At 56.7% G+C, this 17,881-nt stretch overlaps 3 protein-coding genes across 4 annotated transcripts in view; 1 reads left to right on the top strand and 2 right to left on the bottom strand.

Annotated features, from left to right (window-relative positions):
- Positions 1 to 3,274, bottom strand: part of CNGB1 (cyclic nucleotide gated channel subunit beta 1) — a 33,210-nt gene extending 29,936 nt beyond the window's left edge. The window contains exon 1 of the mRNA XM_080410923.1: positions 4 to 3,274. The gene's annotated coding sequence lies outside the window, so the exon portion shown is untranslated. The remainder of the gene's footprint in view (positions 1 to 3) is intronic.
- A 3,579-nt stretch (positions 3,275 to 6,853) lies between these two features.
- ZNF319 (zinc finger protein 319) lies at positions 6,854 to 11,799 on the bottom strand. Of its 2 annotated transcripts, none has more exons than XM_080410999.1 (2): positions 11,660 to 11,799; positions 6,854 to 10,168 (listed from the first exon to the last, which is right to left on the bottom strand). In XM_080410999.1, exon 2 carries the CDS (start codon positions 9,796 to 9,798, stop codon positions 8,137 to 8,139), a length of 1,662 nt encoding a protein of 553 aa, XP_080267125.1. In that variant the 5' UTR covers positions 9,799 to 10,168; positions 11,660 to 11,799; the 3' UTR covers positions 6,854 to 8,136. The 2 variants fall into 2 exon arrangements, with proteins under 2 accessions (XP_080267125.1, XP_080267124.1); XM_080410998.1 differs by having other exon boundaries at positions 11,650 to 11,789.
- A 16-nt stretch (positions 11,800 to 11,815) lies between these two features.
- On the top strand, positions 11,816 to 16,681 carry USB1 (U6 snRNA biogenesis phosphodiesterase 1; the record flags this gene model as incomplete). Its single annotated transcript, XM_080411007.1, has 7 exons — positions 11,816 to 12,609; positions 12,709 to 12,854; positions 13,004 to 13,187; positions 13,675 to 13,728; positions 14,937 to 15,042; positions 15,881 to 15,964; positions 16,259 to 16,681. 7 exons carry the CDS (start codon positions 11,816 to 11,818, stop codon positions 16,361 to 16,363), a joined length of 1,473 nt encoding a protein of 490 aa, XP_080267133.1. The 3' UTR covers positions 16,364 to 16,681.
- Between the last annotated feature and the right edge of the window lie 1,200 nt (positions 16,682 to 17,881).

The following is a 17,881-nucleotide window of genomic DNA, read 5'->3' as shown; positions in this document are numbered from 1 at the left end:
CACCAGCTGGGTGCAAGCCCAGCAGTGCTGCAGGGAAGGTCTGCCTGCCACAGCCCAGGAGCGGGTGGGCGCAGGGACATGTGGATGATCAGCAATGGGGCTGCTGAAACCCCGTGGGGTGATGCAAAGGCTGAGGGTGATATGCCCAAGGATGCTCCACTTGCAGCTCTACCCCGATCCCAGAGGATATGGGGAAGGAGGTAGCAAATCTGTGCCAAGCTGAGCTAAGCCTCCCCTTGCTGAGCCTGCCAATTGCTGCCTGATCCGTTTACCTCCAGCCCTGCGTAACTGCCCACCTCTCCCATCACCCCTAATCTCAGCCACGGTCACACCCTGGAATCCTGGTACTGGATTCACTGCTTGATGTCTGGCCCCAGCTTCTGTCTTTGGCCAGAGCCCCCTGGCCCTATTCCTCCTTCCCCAGCCCTGCAGGTGTTCCCAGCCCAGCGAGCAACAAGTCTCCATCCTGCCCGGCCCAGCACCTCTGCAGCTTTGATTCACAGCTAGGGAACCCGGGGCATGGAGCAGTGGCCTCCCAAATCGCACCTCATTCCCCGCCTGTCAGGCCCAGGGAAGCTGACCCACAGGCATCCCTGTATTTCTGAGGTACTGTTCACTCTGAAGCAGAGTGATGACTGCTTGCAGCTCAGCACTGGCCACTGATTTTAACAGCAGAAACAAGACTCAGAGGTGCTTGCTGTTACCCAGCCTTGGCTCTCCAGATTTTGCTCCTTGCGACTCCAGCCAGCAGAGCGGTCTCTGCCCCAGCAGGAATCCGCAGCAAACCCTCCGCAGTGGCTAGGAGAGGACCTCAGGGCTCCTGTACCAGGCCAGGCAGCCCCCACCACCCCAGTTTCCCCCTCCTTGGGGTGGGCTCAGAAGCCCACAGCTGGAACAGCACCCGCTTGCAAACCTCCATCCCCCATAGCCCAATGGGATCAGGGTTACCCCGTGTGTCCTTCACCCCCCCAGCCACTCACACCGCCTCCAGCCCCGGCACAGTCCCTGCGTGGTGGTGCCAAGGGGCGAGCAAGGCAAACTGTGTCCCTAAATGCGCCAAAGTCCTGTACATGCGTGTCACATGGAGCGGGCAGGCCACTGCCGCTCCTCCCCTGGCCCAGCCTGCCCTGGGAAACAGGCTGAGCCCAGATGTCCTGGTTTCGGCCGGGACAGTTAATTTTCTTCCCAGTAGCTGGTACAATGCTGTGTTTTGGGTTTGAGAATAACATTGATAACACAGTGATGTTTTTAGATGTTGCTAAGTAATTTTTATACTAAGCCAAGGATTTTTCAGTTGCTTGGGCCCTGCCAGTAAGAAGGCTGGAGTGGCACAAGAACTGGGAGGCGACACAGCCAGGACGGCTGACCCGAACTACCCAAAGGGATATTCCGTCCCACAGAGCGTCATGCTGAGCTGGCTGGTTGTGTGACGAGAAGATGGCACTGCCTGAAAGAGCAAAGTGATGCAGGGACAGTTTCAGGTGGACTTTTGCAGGCTCAGGCTTGTGAAAACCTGCAGCGAGGGGTTCAAAAAAAGCAGATCTGATGATGGCTAAACCTGCACCTCCTCCAGGGACACTCTGGAGACACCTCATCTTCAAGCCAGACCTGTGTGCAAAGGTCTTCGACTTAGTTCTGCAAGCAAATTCCCAGGAGGAACCCCAGGATGGAAGGGGAAAGTTCTGCTCCTTACCTGGGCGATGCTTCCAGTACTCCTGGCGCATTTGCTGCACTATTTTCCATCCGTTTCCGCCATCCTTTAATTTGCATACTGTGGATAACTGGCTAGCTGAAAAGGGTCTCATAGACATAGTCCAGCTGGCTGGACAAAAATGCACATCGCTCTCAGCTTATCTGAAGTAAAGCAAAAATACGCTATCCTTGGCTGTTCTTGTTACACAATAACAGGAAGATCGCGGTGGGAAAAGAATGTTACAGGTGGGAACAGATAACTACAGAAGAGAAACTAGGGGTGGACTTGGTATTTAGGCAACTAACCAATAATGACCTTAACTTTTGTAATATTTATGAGCTAATTATAACAAGGCATAAAAGGTGACTGTAAGGGACAATAAACGAAGTCTGCTGCTCACTCATATTGAGTGACTGTGTCTTCCCTCCGTCGCAACAGCATACCTACCTTTTACATTTGTGGGGTAAGGCAGGAGGGACTGGCAATGATACCTGCACAGAAAACAGTTGCCAAGCAGGTAACACCTTCTGGAAACGCAGCCAGTCCTTAAGGGGCTCTTGGCAAGGTGCTGAGAGGATGCTGCTCCCACCAGCCACTCCTGGTCCTCCCCCAGCCAGAGCCTGGGGCTCCAGCACGTGCAAAAGTTACATGGCTTTGCTGTCATTTGGGGAAATGAAAGATGAGAAGGTAAAAGCCTGTGCGAAGCACTGGTGGTGTCAATGCAGTTTACTTGCCTGCCCTGAGGATATGGAGTATTTCCTCAAACCACAAAGTTCAAACACAGGCATAGTTTAGGACTGTTGTTGACTGTGGTTTAACTTTCATCTTCCCATGGAAATCATCCAGCCAGGAATAAGAAATTAGGGCAGCTGGGAAAGGTATCCCCCTTCTGCCACCAGGCACGATCCTGCTCAGTGGCACTAACACCCTCCCAGGGCTCAGCACAGCTGGCACAGAGGGATCAGTAACCTGGTATCAGCGTCAGCCAAAGGGAGGGGGGTCCCACCCCTTCCCTGAGATGTGGGCATCTCTCCTCTTCCTCCCGAGCACCTCTCCCCTGTAACTTAAGAGCTCTGAACACAGCAGTCAGCCAAGGAGGGATGCCAAGATGTCTCCCAGCCACAGGATCCTGGATCTCAAGATTTTGGTTTCCCATCCCATTCCCTTCCTAAACCTTCCACCGGAAGCACTTTTTCAGTGATCCAGAGACAAACACTCATCTCACCTGGCCTCGGCGTGATCATCATCAAGTCAGGTCATCTGCAGATAGCAAGCTCTTCTCTTGCTATTGCAGGACTGGGGGATGCAAAAAAAACCAAAACCTGGGAAAGCTGTAGAGTCATGCAAGGGGCTTAGAGCACAACATGCATCAGGTTCTGCCTCCTGAACAGGCACTCCTTTTTCTGGCAGGCACGGAATCCTGCTTGCTTCTGCCCTGAAGCCCCAGCAGCAACCTCTGACGTGGGGAGGGAATGGTCCACCTCTAGCAAGAGGCAAAACCACACTACAGATTCTGCTTGCTGGGAGCCTGTCCGTACCTTGCATCTCAACTTCTGGTTATCAGGCAGATGGACTGTCACTTCTCTATCAAAAAAAGTTCAGGGGAAAGAAAGAAAACATGAACAAAAATATGAAGAGGAGCCAGACACAGCACAAAGACAGACAGGGGAGGCAGAGCTCAGCACATGGCCTCCGCTCCAGAAATCTTACACACCCACAGGAAGGTATAAATAACTATAAATTTATTAGTAAAGCAAAAACATTTGACACTCACACAGAAGAGCGGGATGTGTTAATACAATATATATACACACATACATGGAGTATCGTCTTAGAAACACACGGAGAGCAGTGTTAAAGGCACTGCAAGCCACACAAACCTCATCATCCCTGGCCACAACTTCCCATGGCCCTGGGAACTCCACCAGAGGCACGAGCACAGGTTAGGAGAAGCCCGAGCACCCCAGTGGCCATGAAATCCCTTGGATCCACGGCTCAGAGGCATTCAGAGACAAGCCCATCGTCCAGCTCCCACCTGGGGTCCTGCTCTCCCTGTTGAGCATCCCAGGCATGCTGCGAGAGCAGCAGCTCCACATCCAGAAAGCAGTGGAGGTGACTGCTGGGAGATGCCGCAGAGAAAGCCTGGCAGCTGGGAGAAGCTGTGCTCACCGGGGCCTGGGGGAGAGCTGCCATTCCCGAACCTGGCTGCCCTGCCGTTATTGCATCTCAGCATTATGCCTGCATGTGCAGGAACCTTCCGGCCGGTGAACTGGCCACCCAATGGAGGAAGAGTCAAACTCTGAAGAACAAGGGGGTCTTTGCTTATTATTAATAGCCAGGCTCCAGCTGCAGCCTGGACTTGATGGTAAATACCCCAGGGAAGCATAGAAAGTGCTCTTCTCCCTTTTATCAGTGCAAGGCCAGGCTTGAGTGCCCAGAGATGGTCCCAAATCACTGCCAGAAGACCATTTGCCTCTTGCCTCCCACGCCAGCGCGTGGGCCCCAAGACCAGAGTGCACACATCTTCCCACCCAGACCGCAGGGGTGGCATCTGCTCCCCAGAGAGCTGGCATGGCTGCCTCGACATACCCACTGTCCCAGGGGTGTCCATGACACAGCTAACTCAGCTCAGCCACCTGCCTGATGCACACAGCTGCTCTGCAAACATTCCCAGGGGAACTAGGTGGCCTGACCCTACTCCAGCACTGCGACTTCTCTCCAGGAACATCTCACAGCCCTCTGCGGACTTAACAACTCCCAGCCCTGGAGATGTGGCAAAGGGACTCAGCACAGAAATGGCCACTCTCACCTCAATGCCCATCTCCTACAGCTCTGCTCTGGCACCTGGTCCTGGCTCAGACTTGCTTGCCAGAGCCACCTGTACCACACACGATCCAGCCAAGCCAAGCTGCCAGGCCACAGGCACTGCCCATGCCCAGCAAGACCGACAGCCTCATGGCAGGAAGGACCAGAAGCACCCACTGGATTCCAGCAACATTTTGGTCCCAAACACCTGATCTCATCACCAGTGGTCTGGCATCACCTGGATCCAGCCACAGCCTGGGAGAGGAATTTGGGGTGAGGGGATGGGGTGGGGGGGGGGGGGAAGGGGGAAGAGACCTTGCAATCAAAATGGAAAAAATGGATGAAAATCAAACCGCTGCTTACAAATGAAGAATTTAACAAAGGGCAAAGAAGCCAAGAAGGTCTTACAAAGGTATAAGCAAAACAGCTGTGGAAGGGAAGGGGCTGAGACACAGATAAAGGCATCCTGTAGGTAGGGTAAGGGGAAGTGAAAATCAGAGAAAAGCCCAGGTAACAGACTAGCTTCCTGGACCCAGGAAGCCAGGGGAACTGAGCCCCTAGAAAACGAGATTTATCTCCCAGACAACATCCATGCCATCTTCGGCCAGCCCAACCCTCCCCGCTGCCTCCCCAGCAGCATCCTATGCTCAAGCTGCCTGGCAAAGAGAACAACCCTTCGGGAGGGACCATCTTAAGCAGGGGCCACCTACTCAATGATACTCTAATGCCACACCACGATGTTTTCAGATCTGGAGACACCTACTCACAGGCACTGGCTAACGAACCCGACCTGTACTTGTCCCTGCCAAGTTCCACACAGCATCCCCTCTCCCCCAGGCACAAGGCCTCAAATGCAGAGCCTGATTATGCTCTCTCTACCTAGGGCACTGCTTAGCTGCTGCCACATCCTAAGCAGAGCCAGAGCTCCCTGCTGGGACACCAAGGGCTTTCCCAGCTGCTCAGCACAAGGGAAACGCTCCCCATCAGTGCCTGTGCCCAGCTGGTACCAAATGGGCATGATACGGCATTCTGTGGCCAGCACATGGTGTGGAGCTGTGTCCAGGGCCCCTCCCCTAACCAGCAGCTGCGCCAGAAAGAAGTACAGCCACAAAAGCCTCGGGAGGCTCCAGCAGCCTCCATTTCACACCTTCCTACTCAAGATGAGCCTCTCTGCAAGCTCCCAGCTCTGGGCACCGGTATCCTGGGTGCCACTGCCGTGCTCAAGCGTCAGGGCGACCACTGAACCCCTGGCTCTGTGGGACCCGCGGCAGCTGCGCTGGGCTGCTTCACACAAAACCGTGGCCCAAGGCAGGAAGAGAGCGGGGGTTCAGGTGGGTGCCACGCTCCCTGGCTGGCCCCAGCCCCACACTCACAGCCTCTGTCACCACCAAGCCCTTCTGTAAAGACAGGATTAGCCTTCCTTGGTTTAGACTAATTTATACCCTACAGTAAAACATACACTGAGCTTACTACATATTAAACAGCAAAAACCAGCTACCTAGAACCAAAGAGCTCTTTAAAAATCCAAATTATCACATCTGTTTTTTTTAAAAGATCCAGTATGACATCAAGTTAAACTATACAGTATTTTTTAATGAATATTAACAAACTGCTTAAAAAAAAAGAAAAAAAAAGGAAAAAGAAACACAGAAAACTCAGTAGGAAGTTCTACATCTTTGAGGCAGCATGAAACAAGATAACCATCAGTCCCTCTTCCTTGGGCAGCAGAAAGCAAGGTCTGCTTTAATCTCTTTAAAGCTGCGTATGAAGAAGACTCAGCCTCAGGGTCAGACCTGTCACTGAACTGTCCCAGCCCCCCAAAATGCACCCAGTTCCCCCTCACTGTGCTGGAAATGGAAACGAAAGCCTTTCTCCACCTTTTAAATGGGCATCCCCTACAAGCAAAGCAAGTACAGCCCAACTCTCTGCAAGGTTCATCTGTCTATACTTGCCATGGACAGCGTCTATTGAACTTGTCCTAAACACCTGTGCAGCACATGAGCAACTTGCTGGCTGTGGTTCACTAATCACAGCTCATCACACTTCTACCTCATACGAGGGCCAGCCAAGATCACAGAAGAGCTGAGGCTGGCAGAGACCTCTGGAGATCACGCAGCCCAACCCCCTGCTCACGCAGGGTCAGCTACAGCATGTTGTCCAGGACCACATCCAGTTAGGGCTTGAGTATCTCCACAGATGGATATTCAACATCCTAATATCTCCAATGGCATAATGGGGAAGGCTGGTGGGCAACCAGGTAAGCATGCCTTCAACCTCCAAAGCATCTAACTGGCTTGTAATAGGTCCCTCAGAAGCCAGCAAATTCCTGCAGAGGAAAACACCTGAGGCTGCATCGACCTTGCTAGGGGAAATTTATTTTTAAGTGATGTTTACAAGAACTGTGCAAAACCTGAAAAATACAGAAGAGGTAAAGAAAGAGTAAAGGGGTAAAACAGGACTCCCACAAGAGGGGAAAAAAAAATACACTTCCCCTTAACCCATTGCTCAGCTTCACCTCCTCATGGAGCAGGGCCTGCAGCCAGGAAGGATTCTCCTGGCTCGCTCTGGTTCCCCCCAGCAAATCAGACACCAAGGCCCTGGCCACGGCGTGGGTTACCACTGGCAATGGTAACACCTCCAAAGTTGCAGGTTATTACTAGTGTTCATCTCACCCCTTAGCGTTCCAACTGCTGGGACGACCTTTGCCTGACCCCCCTGGAGGTACGCTAACGGTCCAAGTGGTGCAGAGAGGGAAGGGGCCTGGGGACGGGAGGTAAGTCTGGCAGGAGAGCTAGGTCCCTCAGGAAGCAGCTCTTAACTGCCAGGCTCTCAGCCAGCAGCAGGGCACAGAGGCTCTCCTCACCACGCTCTCCGGTAGCAGCGCAGTGCCTGCTACTCTTCCTTGCGCTGCTGGCAGGGCTGGGGTGGGCAGGCTCACCCAGAACCCTTGCAGAGTGTGACAGCCAGCAACTGCAAAAGCAGCAATGCCAAAGTGCTTTTTGGAGCTGTGAAGCCCCATGGCTTTTCCCTTTCTACACTCTAGAAAAGAGGGAGAGCAGAGGAGGTCGGGGCAGTCAATCAACGCTAGCGATCTGAAATGATCCTCTCAACTGAGCTCGGACCAGGAAAGCTGGGAGACCCCAGCAGTGGAAACCTGCTACTTCCTTGCCAAGCAGCACGCCCCGGGAAAAGGGAGGGCTGGCTCTGCCTTGCTCCCAAGCCCTCTCCGGGAGGAGGGCTACCCAGCCCTCCCCGCCAACCCCACCAGGCAGGGCAGGGGAAAAAGGCCGCATGTGAAGGGCTGCTGCCCACAGTGGGCAGCTGAGCTCCCAGCACTGGAACTGCAGGTACAGTGTGAACTACAGTCCAGGGGATGCGAGGCAGCTACAGGCATCATTTCCTCTCCCCACCTCCCTCCTTTCCTCTCCACCCCTTCAAGATTTCCACATTGTCCATCGCCCCTGCAGTATAGGGGGCATATCAACCACAGAGGCCAGAGGAAAGTTTACCTGCCCACCCACCGTACCTCACCTTTCCCCCAAACTCCCTGGAAGCTGCCTACAACCAAGGACAGGGAAGGGGAGTCCGAGGCTCAGGAGCGTCACATGCAAGCTGAAAGCCGCTGAGGGGCAAGAGGCTCACGGCAAGCAGGCAGCCACCTGGTAGGCGCCCTCGGCCGTGTGCTGGACGCTGTGCTCCTGCAGCAGGCCCAAGTCCAGAAACCGTTCCCCACACCACATGCACTTGTACTGCTGCTCCCGAGCGTGCACGCTGTGGTGTTTGTTGAGGTGCTCGCGCTGCTTGAAGGCCTTCTCACAGGAGGGGCACTTGTAGGGCTTCTCGCCCGTGTGCACACGCCGGTGACGCTGCAGGTCCGAGGCGTACTTGAACCGCTTTTCACAGTCAGGGCACTTGAGGGGCTTCTCACGGGCCGGGTCGCAGCGGTGCTGCACAAACTCGGAGGAGGAGAAGAAACGTCTCTCACAGAGCGTGCATTTCAGTGGCTTCTCAGCGCAGTGGGCCAGCTGGTGCTTCTGCAGAGCTGAGGCCCGCTTGTAGGACTTGTTGCACACTGCACACTTGAAGGGCCGCTCCGCATTCTGCACACATTTATGCCGCAGCAGCTCTGAGGATTGATTGAAGCCTTTCTGGCACACGTTGCACTTGAAGAGGTTTTCTATGCCATGCACGTGCTGGTGGTACACCAAGTGCGAGGGCTGCACGAAGCCCTTCTCGCACAGGTTGCACTTGAAGGGCTCCTCGGCCTTGTGTGTGCGGCGATGGCGCATGAGTGCGTACTGCTGCTTGAAGCTCATCTGGCAGAGGTCACACTTGAAGGGCCGCTCCTCGCTGTGTGTGCGCTCATGCTGCCGCAGGTCCGAGGGGCGCTTGAAGGCCTTCTGGCACTCACCGCAGCGGAAGGGCCGCTCCCCGCTGGGTGTGCAGGGGTGCTGCAGCAGCTCCGATGACTCCTTGAAGTGCAGCTCGCAGACGTTGCACTTGAAGAGGTGCTCCCCTGAGTGTGCGTACATGTGGCGCACCAGGTGGGAGCGGTGCTTGAAGCTCTTCTCGCACACAGTGCACTTGTAGGGTCGCTCTGAGCTGTGTGTCCGTTTGTGGTGCACCAGGTGGGATGACTGGCTGAAGCTCTTGTCGCACAGCGTGCACTTGTACGGCTTCTCACCTGTGTGGATGCGCTCATGTCGGGACAACTCCGAGAGGTGCTTGAAGGTTTTCTGACAGATGGAGCAGCTGTAGGGCTTCTCTGAGGGGTCAATAGGCTGCGAATGCTCTGCCTCTGGAGGCTTGTAGGTCTTCTCACAGATAGAGCACTTCATGGCGTTGCCGTTGTGGACATTGTGGTGCTGCGCCAGCGAGGTCAGGAGGGAAAAGCCCATCTTGCAGACGCCACACACAAAGGGCTTCTGCTCCACCTGGATGCACTGGTGTTCAAGGAGGTCCGTGGCCTGGTGGAAGATCTTCAGGCACTGGGTACACTGGAAAGAGCGGTCATGGCCTGGCAAGCACTGGTGCTCATGGGGGTTGGAGAGATGAGCGAGGTCGTGGCCACACACACCACATTTGTGAGATGGCTCTCCAGCCTGAATGGGGGCGTGCTGGTGGTGCTGCAGACCAGGGTCCGGCTGGAGCAGGATGCCGTAGACGGCACAGCCCAAGGGGTTTTCAGCAGTGCTGGGTGGGATGGAGTGCTCTGGGAGGGTGGCTGCCCCAGCGTGGTGCTGCTGCGGTGGTGGCGGCTGTTGTGGTTGCTGCTGTTGCTGCTGCCAGCTTTCTGACATGCTTGGGAAAAAAAAACGGGATTTTAGCAGTGACAGCTTCAGCTTCTCGGTTGAAAGGGTTCAAGTAAAAACAAAAATTGAAAGTATCCAAGATCCTGATATCCTGTAGCTAATCCCCTGAAGTCGAGGGCAGAAAATCCAGCCCACAGCCAGGATCTTGGGAAGAAAAGAGGTGACTGAGACTCCAGAACCGCCTTCTTAGATGAGCACAAGTTCTTTGTCTGTTTTGGTTTGGGTGCTTCTTTTTTGGACAAAAGAACAGAAGGCAGAAGCAAGCGCCTTGAAGACAAGAGGAGGCCTTTCTCTGTGCTGGCTGTGATGTGTTCACATTTGGGAAGGGCGAGGGAAGCAGCCCAGGGAACAGCTCTCTCTGCAAGGAAGAAGACAGCTCATGTCAGGTCTTGGAGGAAAGATGGGCAACCTCCTGCCACAGCTCACTTTGAAAACTCTCCTGCATCCCTGCAAAGCTACCCAGAAGCCAGCGTAGCAGAGCTAACCAGAAACGGAGCCCTCCTTGCTGCTGTGCAAAGGGCCCAGGACAAGGCGCGCTCAGCCTGCAAAGGGTTGGGCTCTGCCTGGCCACAGCCAGGTACGCATTCGAGTGGCATTCTCTCACAAGAGGCTGCACAACTGCCCAGGTACCAGTCAGCTCAGCTGTTATGCTGTACACTGTCAGTCACTCGACGTCCCAGCCCTGCTAGGGGCACTGGCTGAGAACATCAGTCTCTCTGCACAGTCTGTGGTACACCAAATGCTGTGCAATCAAGATGCTGCTGGGTTAGATTTTACAAATACCAAGGCAGATCCCACCCTGGCTGAAACACCCCTGTGAAGCAGTTCTGCTCAGTCTGCAGCTTGCACATCGGGCACATTACCCAAGGGGCATGTGTAAGCGGTTTCCCCCTCTCTGGGCAGCACTGGTAGACTAGGAAGAGCAAAGGAGCTCACGGGAAGGTTTGCCCTCAACATTATCCTATCCGCAGACAAAACACAGAACCGGTATCATGCACAGCACCCTCTGTGAAGATAAAAGAAGCGTTAGAGCAACGGCTCACCTGAACCTCCTACTAAACCATGAAATAAAAGCACGCTGGAGCTGAACAACCTACACCAGAGGTGCTGCCTGGCCTTACTACAGTGCATTGCAGGGGGTTTGCTCACTGAAAGGTTCGTCTTCTAGAGAGAGAAGAGTATAACTCACCAGTGAGCAGCAGACAGCAGCAGTGCCAACACACCTCAAGAGAGAGGAAGGGTCCAGGCCTTGACAAGCAGCAGCAGTTAGCACTCCTGGGCCACGAGCCCTGGACCTCGCAAGAGTACACTCCTTTCTGCATCAGACTGCCTGCCCTCACCCAAGGTAAGTAAAAACTCAGTCCTCCAGGAAAATGTTTGTTGTATTTTAAATTAAGCAATAAGGAGCATCAGAGAAACCCATTTCCTAGCGTCCCCACCTCCCCCAGTGCTCAGCCAAGACCAGACAGTGCCCCAGAGCCTAGGCAGAGCTGCAGCTCACTTCTGCCTATGGTGACACTGCATGACTGTCTGCCGGCACAATTCTGGGCAGTAAAATGCCCAAAGACCTCACTGCAGCCCTGCCAGCTGGCAGGATCCCTTCTTTCTCCTGCGCAGCTCACCTTGGCTGTCGCCAGGAAGGGAGGGCTCACAGTTACAGCAGCTAGCACCGAGCTCAATGGGACACACAACTTCAGCGCAGCACAGCCGCCACCTCCCCGCACAGGCAACGTCTACTGTGGCTGGCATGACCCGACAGTGACGGCACCCCAGACCAGCCGGCCCAGCAGGGAGGGGATGCTCGCGTCCCCCCGGCAGGGAAAAATAAGAAATACCAACCTTGGCTTACCGAGGGCTCTGCACGGGTACCCAAGCTGCTGCCAGCTCCGAGCCTAACTCATCCCTCCGTGGGAGGTGGGAAGCGACAACCATTTAAGGAGAGAAGACGGGAGAGCAGAGGTACTTTCAAACTGGAGAAGCGGCCCGTGGCACGGCCTGCTCCGGCATGGTCCGGCCCGCCTCCCGCCTCCCACCGGCTCCGCGCCGTCCGGGCCTGCCGCTGCCGGGCCCAGGCCGCCTCAGGGAGAGGCGCAGCGGGCCCGCGGGGCGCGGGGGCGGCCGGGGAGCTCGGAAGCCAGCCGCCGCCGCCGCAGCCCGCGGTGAGGCCCGTCCCGCCGCCCGCCGCCCCCCATGGGACGGCTGCTCCGGCCCCGCCGGCCCGCGGCCGAACGCGATGACAGCGCCCCGAGGCCTTCAGCGCCGCCGCCGCGCCAGGAGGCCGCGCGGGGGGACGGGGGTCCCTGCCCGGCCGGGGCCGCCCCCGCCCCGGCGAGGCCCACACAAAGGGCGGTGGCGGCGACGGCCGGGCCCCTCACCTGCGGCGAGAGGCCCCTGTCAGCCCGCTCGCCGCCGGCGGGGCCGCGGCCTGCGCGCTCCGCCCGAGCCCCGCGCTAGCGTGGCGGCGGAAGCCGGGAGGAAGGGAAGGGGGCGCCGGTGCCGGAGGCGGGCGGGCGGCGGCCGCGGGGTGCCGGAGGGAGCGGGCGGGCCGGGCCGGCCGCGGCGGCGGCGGAGGAGGCGGGGCGGGGCGGGCCGCGGCGGCTGCCCCCTGCCGGGCCGCGCCGACAACAGCGCCCCCGCCGCCGCCCGCCGGCACCGCCGGGGGGGGCCGTGGCGGGGCAGCGGCGGCCGCGGGCCGGCCATGAGGGCCGCGCTGGTGGGGTACAGCAGCTCCGAGGAGGAGGAGGAGGAGGAGGAAGGGGGGTGCCGGGGCAGCGGCGCGCAGGGCCCCCCCCGGGCCAGGTGGGTGCGGCGGGGGGACGGGGCCCTGGCGCGGGGGGGGCGGCGGCGGGACGCGCGGCCTTCTTCACCCTCCCTCACCTTCCCGTCTGGTCCCCGCAGCGCCGGCCGCCCCCGCCTGCCCGCCCCCGTCGGCCTGCCGGACGGCCCGGAGCAGGCCACCAGCGACGACAGCTCCCGGCACGGCGGCCGCGTCCGCGGCTTCCCCCACGAGAGGGGCAACTGGGCCACCCACGTCTACCTGCCCTGTAAGTACCGACACCGGGAGGGGGCGGGGCAGGGGCGGCCCGGCCAGGTGAGGCCCAGGAGCCCCCGGGGCGCGGCGGGGACTGCAGCCCTGGGCCACCGGCCCGCCCCGGGGGCCCGCCCCGGCCCTGACCGCCCGCCTGCCCCGCAGACAGCGCCGAGGACGAGTTCCTGGAGCTGCTGGAGCTGCTGGTGGCCCACGCTCGCGCCCACGTCCCCTCGCTGGCTGCCATGGAGGAGTTCCACCTCAGCCTCTCGCAGTGCGTGGTGCTGCGCTACCACTGGATAGACCCCTTCGTCCGCTCGCTCCGGGAGCACCTGGCTTCCTTCCACAGGTGGGAGCGGGGCCGCAAGGCTCCTCACGCCCTTCCCTCTCCCTCAGGGTCTCTGTTTGGCGGCATCGCACCGAGCCGCCACCTCTGGCAGCGAGTGCTGCACCAGCAGGGGCCTGGGCGCTTTTCCTCGCTGCCTGGGGCTGCGACACCGGGCTAGTCGGGCCTCAGCTGTCAAGGACGAGGCTGGAGCCCTGCTCTCCTCTAAACCACCAGTGGTTTCATCGATCACGGCTCAGGCACCTGCTGAGCATCAGCCGCTCTGGGGCTTCTGTTGCCCTCCAGGCTTTGCCGGATTGGAAACCGGGGAGGACGGGTTAATTTGAGCCCAGAAATGTTCGGCTTTCACTGGTTCGGTCCGACATTTGCCATTATCTTTCCACAGCTCACTAGAAACCCTGTCCCCTCCCATTTTCTGCTTTCTTCTTTTCTTCTTTTTTTTTTTTTTTTTTTTTCCCCACCAGCTGAGATAGGATCTTTCTTCTTTCAGGTTCTTCTGTGTGGCTGACCAGGTGAAAGTTTACACCAACCAGAACAAAACCAGGTGAGTGAGCAGTGGGGCATCCTGCCTGCCTTGGGAGAAGGCTGGGCAAGGTGCTGTGTGGATGGGAAGTATTACCCTGCCTGCCTCATAGTGACTGGGCTGAGCTGTGTGACAGGGCAGTATGCAATCACCTTGTCTCCAGAGATTTCACACCTTTCCCCAGCCACTTGCACAAATTTTTAGCTTCAGTGCTGATTCTCTGCAGGCCGTTGGGTGAGCCTCAAGCTGCAGGATTTCAGTCTTCTAAAGAGAGGTGATTTGCTCACAGCATGACCTGAGACAGGCCCTTCCACTGGGGTTAGATTCATGCTATGGTCTCACAGCAGCTAAAGAGGCGGCCACATTTGCTGCCATCTCCAACCATCTGGTTGGTTCAGCGGTTTTGCAAACCCTTGTGCCAGTGTGAGCAGCTGGCGGTGAGCAGAGCTGAGGGCCACCTCTTCTGGCGGCAGTGCTGTTCATGAAATTGTAGTGCAAAGTCTTTCAAGAGCTGGAGAGAAATAGTTCAGATGGTGCTAATTCTCCTGGGTCTTGGTTCAGAAGACTGATTCCAATCAAATGCAATTAAGTAGTTTAAATGTCAAAGCAAAGGTGATTAAAATTGCAAAAAGTTGCTGAATCTAGCAGGAATGGTAGCCCACAATAGTCATGAGTGGGATGAAGTGGATCCTGGGTAAGACTTAGTCTTCTCCCCTTCTGGCATCTAGAAAATGTCATCTAGACAGTCCTTGAAGAGGTACCTCTTTGTCACATCTCTCCAGCTTGGTACTTCCCATTCCCTGCTTCCTCTCCCGCCGCAAAACCCCTCCAGCGGCAACTTCTGCTTTTTTGCGTGCAGCTTCTGCGCAGGCACAGCACTCTGCTGAAATATCTATCCTCAAGCATGTCCTTTGCCTGGAAAATGAGTTCTTATGTCCCAAAAGGTGCTGACTTAATCTAGTAAATCTCTGTGGCCCTGCTTCTTTCTGCTACCACATCTTTATTTCTGTTTTTCTTCAGAATATAGTCCTCTCGTTCTTGAATGCTTAAATCTAGCATTCCTCAAATTGTCTTTTGTTGGGGGTTAGGGAATTCGCCCAGCAGGCATGTAGGGCTAAGTATGCTTAAGGCAGCTGTAGTGAAAGGAAGTGAAAGGACCTCGGCTGTAGTGAAAGGATGGCTGTAGCATGAAAGGACAAGGACGTTTGCTGTCTCTCATCTTTCTTTAGGACTTTTATTGGCTTGGAGGTCTCTGCTGGGCATTTCCAACTGCTGGAGCTGGTCTCAGAGGTGGACAGAGTTCTGGAGGAATTTGACCTTCCCACGTTCTACAAGGTGAGGCGTCTCCCACTTAACTTCCCTGCTGATCTGGACATGCCAGCTGAGGTTCTTGAAACGTTCACCTCAAGTAAACAGGAGCAGGGAGGTCTCCTCTGGGCTGGTCAGTGATGTTTGTACTTAACACCCTGAACACAATCCTGCTGAGACTGGGAAGAGCACAAGTCTATGACTTCTGCGTCACATCTTGTGCAGGAGAGTAAGGATATTAACTATCTGGTGGCCTCTTGAGAATCAGGTTTCTGGGATGAAGGGCCAGAGCATACATCATGGTTGCTGCCCTGCTGTGCATGGAAGCAGCGTTGTACTAGGACAGAATGGGCTTAGGGTGAGCACTATGGGACTGAGGGCAATGCTTGTGCCTCTTCCTTGGGCAGTTTCCTGGAGCATCGGTCCAGCCTCTGCTTGGTACTAGCTTTGGGGACAGGTCTTGGTTTTTGAAGGACCAAACTCTGATCTCTGTGTCTCCAAGAGCTGAGCAGGGGGCTCCTGTGGGTTATTTGGAAGTGACCTTACCTGCTCCAGGACCGGCCATGAGAGGTTCTCTGTGCAGCTGGAAAAGCTTCTGCAGAGTTGATGATGGGGAGGCTGGGAACAAGGCAGCCTTGCTCACTGGTGTCCAAAAAGGCTGGGGTGGGAGAACCAGGCCTCACCTCACCTCCAGCACTGTCCATATCAGCTCTGCAACCACCGAGCACAGCTCCCAGCTGTGGGATCCTCCCACCCCTGCATCCCAGCCAGGGCAGCATCGCACCACGTCTCCCACTGAAGCTCTGTGCGTTGAGCAAAGCACAGGTCCTTTAGTCCTCGTGATCTGATCCCTGTTTTCCTTCAGGACCCATCATTCCATATCAGCTTGGCCTGGTGTGTCGGGGACCTGTCTGGAAGGCTGGAAGGGCAGTGTCTACGGGAGCTCCAGGTGTGTCCCCATGCAGCATGGAAAGCAGGGGAAAAGCAGAGCTGGCATCCAGCCACATGTCCCTGCCGAGTGCAGAGGGTGGGAGATCCTCTTCACCAAGAAAGGCAAACTTCACTGGGTTGAAAGAAGAGAAGCTTTTGTGAGGAGCATGAGTTAAATTACCCTTCTGAAGGAAGTCGGAGGCTTCCAGCTGCAAATGGCTTCGTCTCTGACTTGGTTCAGAGAGGGGAGCTGCTGACTCCATCCTCTGGCAGATCCACCTTCCTGGTACTGACTCCTGTATCTGTTTTCCAGGACATTGTGGATGGGTTTGAGGACTCTGCACACCTGCTGCGTGTCCAATGGGAGCAAATCCGCTGCAAGTCAGGGAACAAGTACTTCTCCTTCCCCTTGAGGTAGGGGCCGATGGGGCTGTGCATTTCAGAGCCTCGGAGAGCCTGATGTTCAACCAAGGACTGTTCTCCAGCACAGCTCTGAGCAGTACACACACCTCCCGTGCTCTTCTTGCCTGCTCAACATCTCTGGGGTGTTTGTGGCCAAAGTCGGGCTACTTCCAAGTGTGAGTTGCTGGCTGAAGAAATGTGTGTTTGTAGCAGATTTTGTCCTTGCTGCTGAATATACTGCAGTCAGCACTGGCGGGTTCCAGCCATTCCACAGTTGGTAATTTTGCAGATTATTTTTTTTTTTTAAAGGAGGAAAAAAAATCTCTGTAAAAGCCACAGATGCCTTATGGGAAGGAGGAAGAAGGTAGCATGGGAAGCTGTTGCTAAAGGAGAGTGTGTCTCCCATGGTTGGAAATAGCACTGCCAGATTGTCAGGAGACTCTGAGCACAGTTTGAGTAGCAAGAGGCAAGGACGCAGAGTTGGACTGTCTTGCCAGAGCATCTCCCTACTGTAAGCCAGCTCAGACAAGTTCCTGAGTCATGTTGTGTGCGCTCTCACACTGCTGCTGCCTCTATATTCAGCATCGGATCCTTTTGCTAGACAGCAAAATATGAAAGCTGGAGGGGAGAGGCTGGCAGCTCCTTGTGTTTCGGTGCTCCAGGCTGGGTCTAAAAGAAGAACTTTAAGATTGTGTATGCCATAAACCCAGGACTTTTTTTTTGCTGGGCTGCTTCTCCTGGGAAGCTTGCTGCCGCGTGTGTGCGAGCCCAGGAGAGGGCAGTGTCGGCTTTGGCCTGGGCTGGAAGGGCCGGGCCCCTGCGCGACCGCTGCTGCGTGCTTTTCCCCCGGGGGAACAGCCCCTCCGCTGCCACGGTGACCCTGGGGACGATGACCCTGGGGACGGCAGGCTGGACTTTGGCTCTGGGGAGAAGCTTCTTTCCAACCCTTTTGTTCCTGTGGGGAGGTCTGCAGCGCTGCAGCCTCTCGGGTATTCGGAGCAGGATGCCTGTGTGCTGCCCTGAATCTTTCATTCCCCGTCTGTCTGATGAAAGACTGCAGGACTTAAGAGCAGTAAAAATCTCTCCTCATGCCATAAAATTGTGCCTGTGGTGTATTTCAGCCGTGCCTTTCAGTCATGCCCGGCTCCCACACGGCTCGGCTGAGGCGGTACCTGCCAGCGGCCCTGCCAGCTCGGTGCCGCCCCTGCAACGGGAGCCGGGGGGGGGGTGTCGTGGCCGCGGGGGCATCTCGGCAGGGGGTCTGCCCCGCCACCACCCGCACGGGGAGGGGTCTGCCCCGCCGCCACCCACGCCACGGCTGTTCTCCACAGCCGTGACCCAGCCCTGCGCGGGCGGCAGCCGGTTAGTTTGCGGGCCTGGTTCTGCGTGAGGAGGCGTGTGGATGCGGCCCGGGCTCGCTTTAGGGGAAGGAAAACAGGCCCGGCGCGGCGCGCTGAGCCCCTGGGTGAGGGAGAGCCCGGGGAAACCGCCTCCGGTACGACCGGGCCCCGCTCCCGGCCCGGCATGGCGCGGC

The sequence above is a fragment of the Falco punctatus genome (genome assembly GCF_963210335.1).
Source record: "Falco punctatus genome assembly, chromosome: 14".
In the NCBI taxonomy this organism is placed as follows: Eukaryota; Metazoa; Chordata; class Aves; order Falconiformes; family Falconidae; genus Falco; species Falco punctatus.
The sequence above is the reverse complement of the archived record's forward strand: the minus strand, read 5'-3'. Positions and strand labels throughout refer to the sequence as shown.